Consider the following 13,135-nt stretch of genomic DNA (forward strand, 5'->3'; position numbering starts at 1 on the left):
GACCTTGCCGAGGAAAAACAGGTTTCTCGTTAAATTTCGCTATCTGCTACTACATCTGACAATCGTCCCGTAGCAAAAACGCATCTAGGGCGTTTGAACCGTCGTTTTACGTTCGATGGGTGCGGAATGACTACGTTCAATTGTGAACCCAACCGCATCGTTCTTAATACCGGCGCTATAAATTTGTAATTTTCTAAATTAGATTATTCTTTCTCGATCTTCAATTTTTTATAGATCTATCTAAATTGCTAAATTTAATTTACCTTTTTCTTCAATTGTATTCAACTTTTTTAAATCGATTTGCCTTTCTTATAATTCAATTTACCTTTTCTTAAATTAAATTCACCTTTTTTAAAATTGAATTTACCTTTTCTTGAATTAAATTCACCTTTTTTAAAATTGAATTTATCTTTTCTTAAATTAAATTCACCCTTTTGTAAATTAAACCCACTCTTTTGTAAATTAAATTCAACTTCTTATAAATTCACCCTTTCGAGAATCAACTTCTTTTACTGTCCTTTCTTAAACTATTGCAAACGATGTTAAATACGACGTTCTGATATTTTAAATCTTATTTGAACATAAAATACTCAGTTGACGAAGCTATACGTAACAAATTTCCGGCCACGAGAATTTCATATGAATATTCACGCAACAATGATAACAATCTAGTAGTAGGCGTAACAAAATGATCAATGACATCAACGACAGAAATACCTTTTTACAGAAAACTAAATTTTTAGAAAACGCGCGAATTGGGTCGTCATCGAAGGTGGTAAAAATAGCGAGCCTTGTGTGACTAACAAGGTTAAGCAGTTTCTGGATCGTGTGAAGGTTTACATTGTGCTGTGCTTCGACCGATTGTCTTCATTCGGTTTCTACGGTAATCTCTGAAGTCATTTTCAATGTTTATTTAATCCGCAAAGGAGTGTCATTAATTTTAGAAAAGACGAATATACGACCTGCGAAAGAATGAATTATTATTTAAGAAAAGGTGAATATAAATTTCACTTGAATTGATCTATTAAAACATATTTAAGCAACAATGGATACACAATAAATTCAAAAACCTCCCAATGCAATATTAGAAATACATTTTATAGATCCTAATCACGACAGCAATTCACAAAATAATTATTCGAGCAATGATGTTCGTAGTTTCTACGACTTCAAACTCGAAATCTAAGATCAACATGTTGGAAAATTGAATATGATTGCAAAACCACCGATAATCGTGTGAACTGTATATCTTTACGACCGAGGAAAATGAGTATGCCTACTGTTTCTTTAAGCAAGACTCCAGTCAATTAAAACCGAAGTTGCAATTAGCGTAATGTCTAGTATTACGCGCGACGCTGCATGCGTTTTGCGCGGTTTGCGCGTTTCGCAGGAGCCTCGTTTATTTTATTCGCGGACTGAATCAGCGGTAGTTAGCAAGAATTATTAGTCGCTCGATAATAAAGCTGTCGCTTCGCGTTCTAAACCGGTCGATTTCAATACTGAAAAATAGATACCTGGCAGCATTGATAAATAGAATTATCTGTTTCGTGAACTACTCGAGGATTATCATACGTTGTGAATGAGGAATCTGATCGACGTAAAAATTGACTTCCTCCGGTAAGAATGTTGAGTAACTGTTGCTACAATAGCAGAGAATGTCGTATGCTAAATACTAAGTAGAAATGAATGCATAGTTCGCGGAATCTCAAAGTCAGATGATAGACAAATACGTGACGCGTCGGTAGTCATTGATTCGGAAGAATGGTGAGCAAAAGGCGAGAATGGCACGCTTCGGAGAATCGTTTCACACCGCGGCCGTATTTACGATGCTGATATAATAAGCGCTAATAGTAGCGTACACACGGTAATATGTTTAATATTAGGCGTGATATCTTGAGAAAGTAAATGTAAAAGTACACGCCTACGTAATTGCTGATTCAGGATACACAAGTATTAATTTGCATCTTCGTTTCCTGTACGTTACGCGGTTGGATAATCATTTTTAGCCTACTCGTTTCAATATTTACACTGTTATATAAATATATATCGTCTGAAGAATCGTTCTGTGCAATAAACATTTGCGTAACTTTTATTATCAAAGTATACAAAATATACTTAAGATTGGAACATTTTCTCGGATTTTTAATACTGCAGGGTTCAGATATTATTTAAATAACATTTGAACACGTTTAAATATTTATAATATTATTACTATTGATATTGTTTTATGTAACAGAGTCTGTAGATTCGTTTTGCATTAGGGACACTTGCAAAATTGTTGAAGCTTAAGGATTTTAACACTATTTTTACCGAGGGGGTTGGAAGACAAATATTTTAATCTAACATTATTTTCAGGAATGATGTCATTAACAATTTGAATTTGACAGAATTTTTACCAAAGAAATCAAAGGACGTCTATTAAAATTTTTATAACTATTTTCTACGTTTAATCAATTTCCCACCGACAAAGATAATAAAAGATAAATGTTCAATAACAAGTATTAAATTCTATTCTCTAGACGAAAGCTCTATTTTTGTTTTATTCTTACCTAGTGTATAAAATAATAGAAGAATTGACCTTTTATTACAAGGTGGAGTAAAAATACAATGCTGAGGTCACCAATGAGCTCAGTATACCAGTCAAAGGTCAAGACACTTCAGGAAATGAAGTCATCGGATATCCAAATATAATACATAAGACTTTTGAATGTTACGGATACACACCTGTTACTTTGTTTCCGTCCTTCTGCCATATCTTCAGCATCGCGGCGGCTTGTTGGGCAGGCTTATTAGAATACTCCTCTTTGATAGAGGACACTTCGTTAGGCGGGATATTCAGTTCCTCCGCGAGCTTCTCCCAGTCCGAGCCCAACAGGTTCGCGATATCGGTTAATCTTATTGTTGCTCTGTGAATAGTGTCTGGACGACCTGGAGGAAGTAATTAACATTGAAACAGTTCCAGCTCGGCTGTCCACGGTTATCCGTCGAACGATCTATTACAGCGTTTCTCAACTTTTTCGAACGAATTCCATTCTATGCAAGCGCGACTTTGGAAATATTAAAATACAAAGCTGACTAGCAATTACTGAACGGTAGAACTTTATGAAAAATAAGTATTTTCTTTATAAATTGCAACAAAAAGGGAGAAGATAGGGGCATCATCCCTCGTTTAGCAACTTCAATGATTTGTTAATAATACATACATGATCCGTTGCAAATTTCAGTGAATTATTTTTACCAGAAGTGCATAAAGTCCTACTAATTATATATAGTTCAACATTTATATTTCCATGAACAATATAGGCTAGTTAGATAATTAAAAAATTTCATGGACACATAAAGCACATATGAGCTTGTATTATATAAACTTCTGAGCTACCTAAACGCACCCTAGACGATTAAAATTAATTCCTAAGTTTAAAATAAATTCTTAGAGTGATTTTAAACGCGCGAAACAATTATATAACTATTACATCTAAGTTTTTGTAATTTCCTGATTCGATAGACGGTTCAATTTTTTCTCTGCAAAGTTGAGAAGCGCTGCGTGAGTCATGATGCGTACTTATGCCACCGTCGCGTAGAAAACTATAATTCTTCGAGAGCTCCAAAAGATCGACCTCCGATACCGCAGCCTCCGGCGATATCTTTTCTGGTAGTAGGATGTTCAACGTGCAAATCGGCGTCTGCGGCAGCTCGCCCTTAGGGACCTTGGGCTCGCTCATGAACATAATGCGTCCCATCATGTCCGCCGCGTCCGGGTCTTTCACTCGGGCTGTGAACGGAACTCTGTTCTCTTTGAAGGCTCTGAACGGCAGCTGTAGTTGTTCGCCGCTCTTCAATACTGGCACGAGGTTGCCCGAAAACTCCATGTATTGCGTCTTGCCTTCCAACACCTGCAACAATTCAATATGTATGTTGTAATATACAATTCAATGTGTGATATTTTATATAATGGCAATTTTATAGACAATAATTATAGGCAATTTAACGTATACTTGGATCGCTATGAGAAACATAAAATTGCACCTGTTGCAAAAAGTAGAAGCAACTTGGGAATTTTCTATTTTTTATCACACGCAGTATTTCATATAATTTTTATTATTTCTTTTTAGAGTATAATAGAAATTTAAATAAATGATCACTATCAATAGCGACGTTTATTAAATTTCCATTGTACATAGGTGAAAAGTTATTCATACATTTGTATAAAATATTGCGTGCATCATCAACATTTTTGATAGCAGAGTGAAATCATCAGAGTAATAAATTTTTTCGAGATTCTTTTCGATTAACATTAACCGATGAATAATTTTGCGAAGAAGTATAAACGGAATGTTTTAAAGAATTTCAAAAGAATCATCGACGAACGCAAATGAGGAAGCAATCAAGTTTCGACTCACCTCGACGTCCCGACTCTTCGCCACTTCCGTGAAGTGCTCTTGATTCTCCAGAGTCTTGTCCTCTTTGTCATCGGTCATACAGAAGACGCGCAGCCTCGCTTCCAGCGGATCTACTCGCTTTGCAAATACTACAAATCTGCGGACGAAACGCGTTCGAATAATTCTCTATGCTTCGGCAAGCTTGTAATCATGCAGGTAAAACTGCAGCTGCAGCGAGGGAAATCAAAGTATCATTCGTATATTATACACAGACGTTTTTAATAAGTGAGCGAATTTTAGAATACCATTATTCATTCCTTTTATTATGTGTCATTCTATTTCATTGAATTCCTTTGCACTTCCAATTGACTTATTGACATCAAATTGACAAGTAATAATATTTTAACGATAGATTAAACGATAGATTTATAGAAGATATGTCTTTAAAACAGTATAATATAGTACGATTTTGATTCATAATTATGCCAATTGAGCTCTGAAAAATAAGTTAAATTGAGCTCAAATAAATTGTATAAAATAACTATTTACTTTTACTCAATGCAAGTTTTTATATTCTCAGTAGAACAGATTTAAATTCTCAAGATATTCTCAGTAGAATATCTCTACTTTCGATTATGTAAGTGAACCGCGGAGCTGTGTATAATATGCGAATGGAAACGTTCTATCTGCGATTACGTGGAGCAGCATTTTTCAATTTTTCGATAGAATCGTTCGAGAGAATAGAATTGAAAAACTGAGTGATGTCAAAAACGTACTTAGCCATGAAAGGTACGTGTGTCGCATGTGTGTATAGCTCTGTAGCCATTTTCGTGGCTTCGGATATATTCCGACAATCCATTAACCAGAAGCGAGCGGATACTGTGGTAGTAAAGGAAACGCAATCTTTGACGAACGTGAGCGGCGTCGAGCCTGTGACATCCTCCCAGACTGCCCGAGACTGACCCCCTGAACGACATATATACCAAGTCCAATAACATTATTAAAATATGTCCGTGGTACGAATACAAGAGTCGGCAGAAGTGAATGTGTGTGGGATTTAATCCGATGCGACCGAGATTAATTACAATAAAGGATCCGCGTATAGGTATCACCGGCGAACCGTCCTTTCACTGCTCTAGTCCCAATGGATCCCGCAGGGTGTCCCATGGAATTTCAAAAGTCTCCTTGTACTTCGTCGAACCGATATTAAACTTCTTTTTAATATTTTAAAAAGAGAAATGCAAAGAAACCAGAAATAAGAAATATTTCGATATATTCTGATTTTTAAGATATTTTGTTCAAGTATGGTTTCACTTTTATAAAAAGAAGAATTTCTCAGAAATACCAAGGAAAGTTTTGGAAATGGAACATCCTGCCTAATTTTCAAAATCTATAGAATATATAATATCGAGGACTATAATTTTAAAAGCGTTTATACTATGGAAAGAACATTGTACATAAAACTTTAAAGTTTGAAATATCTATAAAACAGTTTGAAAAGCTAACAATTGTGAAAAGTACAAATCAGACGATCACAATCTTCGATTCATTAGATTTTTAGATAAATAACAATATATAATTATTAATATCAATCGCGTGATCTTTGCATTTTTAGTGATAGCTTGTAGCAAAAGTGGACCGAAGCGGTCGCTTCCGGCAAGAAACGAATCGTCTACGAGTTTTGAGTATAGCAAAACGATCTACGATTCTTAAAAGCAAGTAAATCGAAAGAATATTGCATAAAACAGCTGACAACTACTTAGCTACTTAAAAAATTTGACTCGAGTTCTAGAGAATATACTATAGCGAAAAAGTTCTACGGTATAAAACGATGAACAAATATTGAATAAAATTAATTCCAAGGTATTCTATTGTTTTGAAAAACGCTAGCGCTTTACGTTAATATTTATCTTAATTTTACATAGCAGCGAAATAAATATGAACAGTAGAATTGACCTCTGACCTCGAGCCTGTCGTTCATGATCGACAGAGAGTCTCCGTGGAGCTTGTATTTAATATCGGTCACCACAAGTGCGTTCATGTTACGTGCTGTATCGTGTGTGTGAATTATATAAATAACAAAACAAACGACGACCGAGTAATAATGCTTGCTAAATGAAGGAAAAGCGCCATTCAAAGAAATCGCGCGAAAGCAAAACGCGCGAGTCGTGTTGTGAGTTAAATAATGCGATCGAACGAAACAAGCGATAAGAAACTGAAATTATGTGAAACAATACTAATTCCAATCGCGTTGCATTACATTGTCGTCGGGAACAATGAAAGTACCAGTTGCGCGCGCGCGCGAAACTAAATCTCTGATAGTTTATCTAATTAGAAATCGAGAACGAAACATAAACGAGGATTCATCGATCGGAAAATCAATCGTCCGGTAAACAGAGAATTGAATTTTTCTCGTGAATATTTTGACATTTTGTTATTATAAAACCGGTCGAAATACGAACAAAACGCTGTACAGCATGGCTGCAACAAATTTTCAGATTAATTCATTGAAACGACAATTGTTAATCTTTCGTATCAGTAACGTGGCGTATGGATACATATCAGAAATGATCTATAAGATACATCATATATATATACGTCTCGCAAATACACAAGTTCATAAATATTGTTACTGTATATATATATTGTATATATGAATTACAAGCCTAATATCGAAGCAGTTACCAGTCAAACGAATGTGCTGAAACAAAAACTCTGAAATTAACGCTTACGATGAGCTAGGTAATAAAACTTTATCTACGTTAATTAATAATCCATACCTAAATGACTCAATCCTAACAATATGCAAGCATTAACAATGAATCACAACAAGATATGTATACAACAATGGTACTCAACGAAATGTTTCTATGAAACATGCAGCTACCATCTCCCTTTTAAATCTCTAGCCGAAGGTCTTCCGGGGGGGCGTGGGCAGAAGTTATGTCATTTTGCAATCGATCAGGTCATTCGACTTCGGAGCTTTTTTTCGTTTGATTCGGGGCGTGAGGTTGGTGTGGTATTTCACGAAACCGCGGCTCCCTCGTGTTACCTTGAGGCGACTATAGCGTTCAGTGCATTCGATAGTAATCGTTGTGTTACTCGAAACTGATTTTCATGAGTGACTAACTTGCAAACGAAGGCAGCTAAATAAATATAGTTTCTTTGCTTCTGAAGGAGCGTGACGTGTTCTTTCGATAGACAGAAGGTTGTGCGAGATAGAGTTCGGTCGAACATTGTGAATAAATTATTACTACAAAAGAAAATTTGTATATCTAAAGAACAGAAGTCTACAGAGTACGTGAACGGTGTACGTTTAATTAGGAAAATCAGAGATACGTATTTTCTATAGAGACGGTAGCTTAAACTACTCTTTGATATATCACGTTTTATCGTTAATGTCATCTCTCAACATCGTTTCGCCATCACTTGTTTAGAAACACAGTTTCTAACATCGTAGTAATAATTGTAACTTATAGAGCAGTTTACAGACAATCATAATTTTTTATCCAATAATCTATAAAACATGCTGCTACAATTCCATGTTCGTGTCTGAACTGGAAAATAGAGTATTTATTTGCAATGGATACAAATAATCAGTCTTTTTCTGAAGAGATTTATAGAGACAAAGTTTAATTGTTTTACAAGGAAGTCGAACTTGAGTCTACTCAATTGACAATATTATAATATTTAAATTACTCTTAAGTCACATAACTTTTACACAAAAGTTTCTAGAAACAAATCTGTTACATTCGAGTCTTCCTTTTTCTTTTAATAAAACAACAACCTATGCAGCTATTCAAGAAGTACAAAATTATGAATTATCTTCCAACTGTACTGCACTGCAAAGAAAATTGCATTCAAGAAATGCAGTACTGACGACCTGGGAACAGGCGACGATGCCTATTGGAGGCGTCATGTCGGCTTAACTACGAGTCGATCATCGAATGATAGATGTCTGATCGTAGAGCAAACATGTATACATGTGTAATCACATATCATATGTATGTATCATATCGATACAATGTTATAAGTATATATCATGTCAATACAATATAATATGTACATATGTCAATTCAATATCATATGTATACATACATTACATTAATATAATATCATGTAGAATACATATCATATTAATATAGTATCATGTAGAATACATATCATATTAATATACTATATCAATATAAAAATTATATGTACATATCAAATACATACGAACGTATATCACTACAAAAATGTATACATACATTATATCAATATAATATCACATAGAATACATATCATACGTTTATATTGTATCAATACAATATCATACGTATATATCACATTAAGGCAATATCATATATACATATTACATACATACGTATGTATGTATCATATGTACACAAACATTATATCAACATAATATCATACAGAATACATATCATATGTACATATTATATCAATACAATTTCATACGTATATATCGTATCAATATATGACATCAATACAGATCACAAATATCATATAATGATACGAATATCTCATATGTACAGTATGAGTACACGAAAGGCGTTCGACATATACAATGTCAAAGAGATTCAGCACTTATCGGTAAGAGATTCTCCAGTAAGACGGTACGCTGCTCTACAATGTTACGTGCAAGCATATATTACCAGTTATGCTGCACAGAAGCCGCAACGTCGGCGCGTCCCCGGAATATTGATTGATCATGCCTTTGTTGGCAGCCTGCGGCACTGGTATCGTTAAGGTTATCGGTTTGTGGAATTTCCTTCGCCTTGGTTCAACGGTTACGATCGGCGATACTGCCACTCTGTTACCGAGGAGCTTGGCTACGAGATCGGCCGGTATCGGATGCGCCTAAACGTAAAATAATACAGGTCACTGTCAGATCCGTTATCTTATTCAAAATGCAGCTTAATGTTAATTAGAACTTTATGCGAATATAGTATCATGATCAGGTAGAGACTGTTTTATTTAATTTTATTTATTAGAATAATAGAACCAATTATTCTATTGACCATTAAATAAGCAATTGTTCTATTATCCGAACATTTACGTTTCATGAACCGATGATGCATTTGTCAAGGGAAACGTGTGTACCTGTAGACCAACTCGGATTTTTTTGGTAAGAGCCGCCGGTGGGAAGACAGCTTGAACTTGTGGTACAGCTGAGGACGAGACTGTGCCTCCTTCTGGGCCAACTGCGTGAACCTCTTGCCTAATGCGAGACACTACCGCAAAGTAATGTGGGAAGTCAGCAGTCAGTATCCTTACGATTCGGGAAGTTTGGAGATCCTCCAGCTGGCTTAACTCTGCAAAATTAATTCGACAATTTGTTATGAAATCCATGAAATTAATACATTTTGTGCATTCACAGAAATCGATATTTTTTGAGGATTTATTATCAATTGTCTTCTTTTTGAGTGATTTTGAAAGCTGTGTTTGCTGTTTCAGTGTTTTTACTTAGGATCACTGAACAGATTTGTTATATATAATTATATGGTATATAAATATTCTAAAATATTTTATTGTAGAATATTGTTGACATTTATATAAATTCTATGATATATAATATTTATACATTATAAATAACAATTTATAATATATATAATCGTTACCATAAATAGCTAACTTTGTGTTCCATTTTTTATTTATTTCCGTACCATAGTCAGGCGATCTCTATTAATTAAAAAATTTACGTACCTTCTCCTTCAAAGCTCTCATTAAGCACATCCTGGACTGCCTCCTCGCTGGCTTCCAAGGTGTGCTCACGCCAAGTCTCTCCGTTGTCCGATCGAAGAATAACTATCTCACGTTCTTTTCCTCGCAGCGAAGCGAAATGAGGTACCTCTATAATCACGGGCCTGCATAAACAACGCAAAAATATATTAAAATAAATAACTCGTAAATATACCTTTACAATTTGAATAAATCAAAAATTATTAAATTGAATCAAGTAAAATATCTAAATTGAAATTAAGTAAAATATTTAAATTGAAATTAAGTAAAATATTATGAATTAAATTAAAATTAAAAATCGATCAAAATAAAAAGTAAATTAAAAAATCAGTGACCCGTCATTTTGACCAACGGAGGACTGGACTATAGAATATATTGAGAGGGTGAAGAACGTGAGAATTGTGAACATACCCCAAAAACTTGGCGCCAACAGGTCCAAGCTCGAGGATACGGCTCGCCAAGGCCTCGCCTTCCATCAGTGGTGGTGGATTCGTCAATTTATCCCTTCTGAGATACCTGCAGGTGACCCGCATCGGCATCGCCGCCTTCCTAGGAGGAACAATCACGCGGACACCGCTGTGCCTGCACCCTCTCATCGCACCGCCCCGCGCATCCACCAAAAAGGAGACCAGGAAGCTGTCGACGGTGCACAAGACAACATATTATAGAAACTCCTATCACGGTGTCGTACACGCTCGCGGAAATTATACTCGGGCTTTAGCTGGAGACGTTAGACGCTGAGACAGACTTGAAAATAAGAGCGTTCATTCCAAAAGGGCTAATCAGTTCGAGACACGTAAGTAATAACAATAATAATCATAGAGACAGTCGTTCGATACCAGAGTTGGGCAATTGTTTATCAGGACGACGGATAAAAAACGAAGACCGACGAATGGAAATTTTATTCATTGACAGAGAATAAATCTTTCATCGAATGTAAATTTATCTAGATCTGAATTTATTTATATCTGAATTAAAAATATAATGAATTAAATATTATATCTGAATTGAAAATAATTTTTAGTCAAAATCCAATAATATCAAGCGTTTTTTCATAGTTCATTGATTTTGTTATTTCATATTCTTGTTACGGATTATTCTAATAAAGAAATCTATAGATTGTTCGAACAAATAATTCTCTGAATTATTCGAACTGTTATTCGGATTATTTGAATAAAGAAATATTCGAATTATTCGAATAAATAAGTAGAATAATTTACGACGATTTATTATTCGAATAAAATGTTCGACTGAAAGGAACTCGTTCCATTAATTAATAACAATTAAAACTAATAACTAAAAAATGAATAAAACAAATTAATAATTAAATATTAACAATGCCCAACTCCGTTCGACGCTATATGACAAATATGAATAATGTTTGTGCGCACACGGATAGAGATATAATATATATATAATATATAATATATTCGGCCTTTTTGGGGAGATAACGAACATGCCATTCGCTTCAAAGAAAACCAATCAAATAGAAACAATAGCGTTTCCTAATTCGACTTACATATATATATATATGTACATCGGTCTAGATTTCGAGAAACTAGAGCGGTTTTTGCCCCGGCGTAAATTCATCGAGCTAATTGCTAAACAAAACTAGACACGATTCCGCAGTGACGAAAAAGAAACTCGTCTCGCGCTCGAAATCGTTACTGTTGCGTCTGAAATAGTTATATAGAAGCAGGCCAAAGCCGAAAAGCAATCTTTGTAAATAGACATCTTTTTAAATACTAAAAGCGAGAGAACTCATGGATTGCGGGAACAGTATCTCCGGTATAATAGTTATTATCCGTCCGTTGTTTGACAACGTTATTGGAATCACAGTGAAAAAAAAAAAAGAAAAAAAGAAAAAATGACGCGCCTCGGTCATCGTCCCGCGCGAGAGACGCGTACAGTAGTTCGCAGTGCCGCGTCGTGTACGATGGAGAAATGAAATGAATGCGAGCTCGGTTCATGTGCAAAGATAAATTACATGAGAGATGGAGCAAAATAAATCGTAATATGGAACAACGATTGGCCGCCGTAGGGAGGCCAGTGCCGAGGGTTGGTATTTGCTGCTGCGTGTGGACACAATTTTTACGGCCGCAAAAGCGTGGAAAACTAGCCGACATTTAATAGTGTTATATCGAAATAGATCGTGAGGCGGGATCCAGGGGGATCCATCCTTTGCGTTATTGACTGATGACGGTGCCGGTGGATCGATTCCCGCATGAACCTGGGGATTATTCACAAATGTTGCGTGTGATGCGTGCACAGTGAATATAAAGTCAGTGTACTCGTTCGACGAAAGAAATCGTACGTTACTTGCTGCGAAAGAAATCGCCTCGGCTCAGTGTTTCCCCAATTGTTTTCACAGCTCAAAATATTCGAGATGGAGTGGAAATTGTTAATAAAATATTCCTTGGCGGCGTGGAATGATATATCATAATTTATAAGGCTTTTATGGCGACAAGAATGCGTATTGAAACTGGCTATTTATGATCGGTAAAGATAATTATTAATTATATATTATGCTATGTACTTATTGTTATTATAGCAACTAACTTAATAAAATAGTAAAATGCTAAGCCGTGTAAGTGTACGATATTTTCTACATCTTCTGATTTTATATAATATATATTTTTGTCGTATACTTATTATACATTATATACAGATGTTTTTGTATATTAAATGCTTTCTTTCCACATAAAAATTAATAGCTTCCAATTCGTACAAATAAAGATCTACTTTGATCTAATTTCAAATCATATTAAATCAGTTATTTATATCTTCAGCTATTGTTACCCCCTGACTAATTCGTAATTACGCATCGAATTAATTTTTACAGCAAAAAGGAATGCAACGATAATGATTCTTCCCACTTGAAATTGCACTACCGTATTCTATTTATCGTTCCACCTACGTTGAATACTGTTCGAACATACTCATCGCTTCGCATAGCGCACCAGTTTGCATTTCCTATCGCGGCTATAATTGCAGCATCTCCATGCTCGTAC

At 35.1% G+C, this 13,135-nt stretch overlaps 1 protein-coding gene across 14 annotated transcripts in view; it reads right to left on the reverse strand.

Moving 5' to 3' along the window:
* Nucleotides 1-13,135, reverse strand: part of LOC144470402 (uncharacterized) — a 153,422-nt gene that overhangs the window by 40,043 nt on the left and 100,244 nt on the right. For all 14 annotated transcript variants that reach the window (XM_078181479.1, XM_078181476.1, XM_078181471.1 and 11 more), the window contains 8 exons: nucleotides 10,536-10,760; nucleotides 10,089-10,249; nucleotides 9,486-9,697; nucleotides 9,038-9,242; nucleotides 5,156-5,345; nucleotides 4,401-4,536; nucleotides 3,563-3,893; nucleotides 2,725-2,928 (listed from right to left, as the gene is read on the reverse strand). In XM_078181479.1, the coding sequence (XP_078037605.1) occupies nucleotides 2,725-2,928; nucleotides 3,563-3,893; nucleotides 4,401-4,536; nucleotides 5,156-5,345; nucleotides 9,038-9,242; nucleotides 9,486-9,697; nucleotides 10,089-10,249; nucleotides 10,536-10,760 (1,664 nt within the window). The remainder of the gene's footprint in view (nucleotides 1-2,724; nucleotides 2,929-3,562; nucleotides 3,894-4,400; nucleotides 4,537-5,155; nucleotides 5,346-9,037; nucleotides 9,243-9,485; nucleotides 9,698-10,088; nucleotides 10,250-10,535; nucleotides 10,761-13,135) is intronic.

This window comes from Augochlora pura, chromosome 5 (genome assembly GCF_028453695.1).
Source record: "Augochlora pura isolate Apur16 chromosome 5, APUR_v2.2.1, whole genome shotgun sequence".
Classification (NCBI taxonomy): domain Eukaryota; kingdom Metazoa; phylum Arthropoda; class Insecta; order Hymenoptera; family Halictidae; genus Augochlora; species Augochlora pura.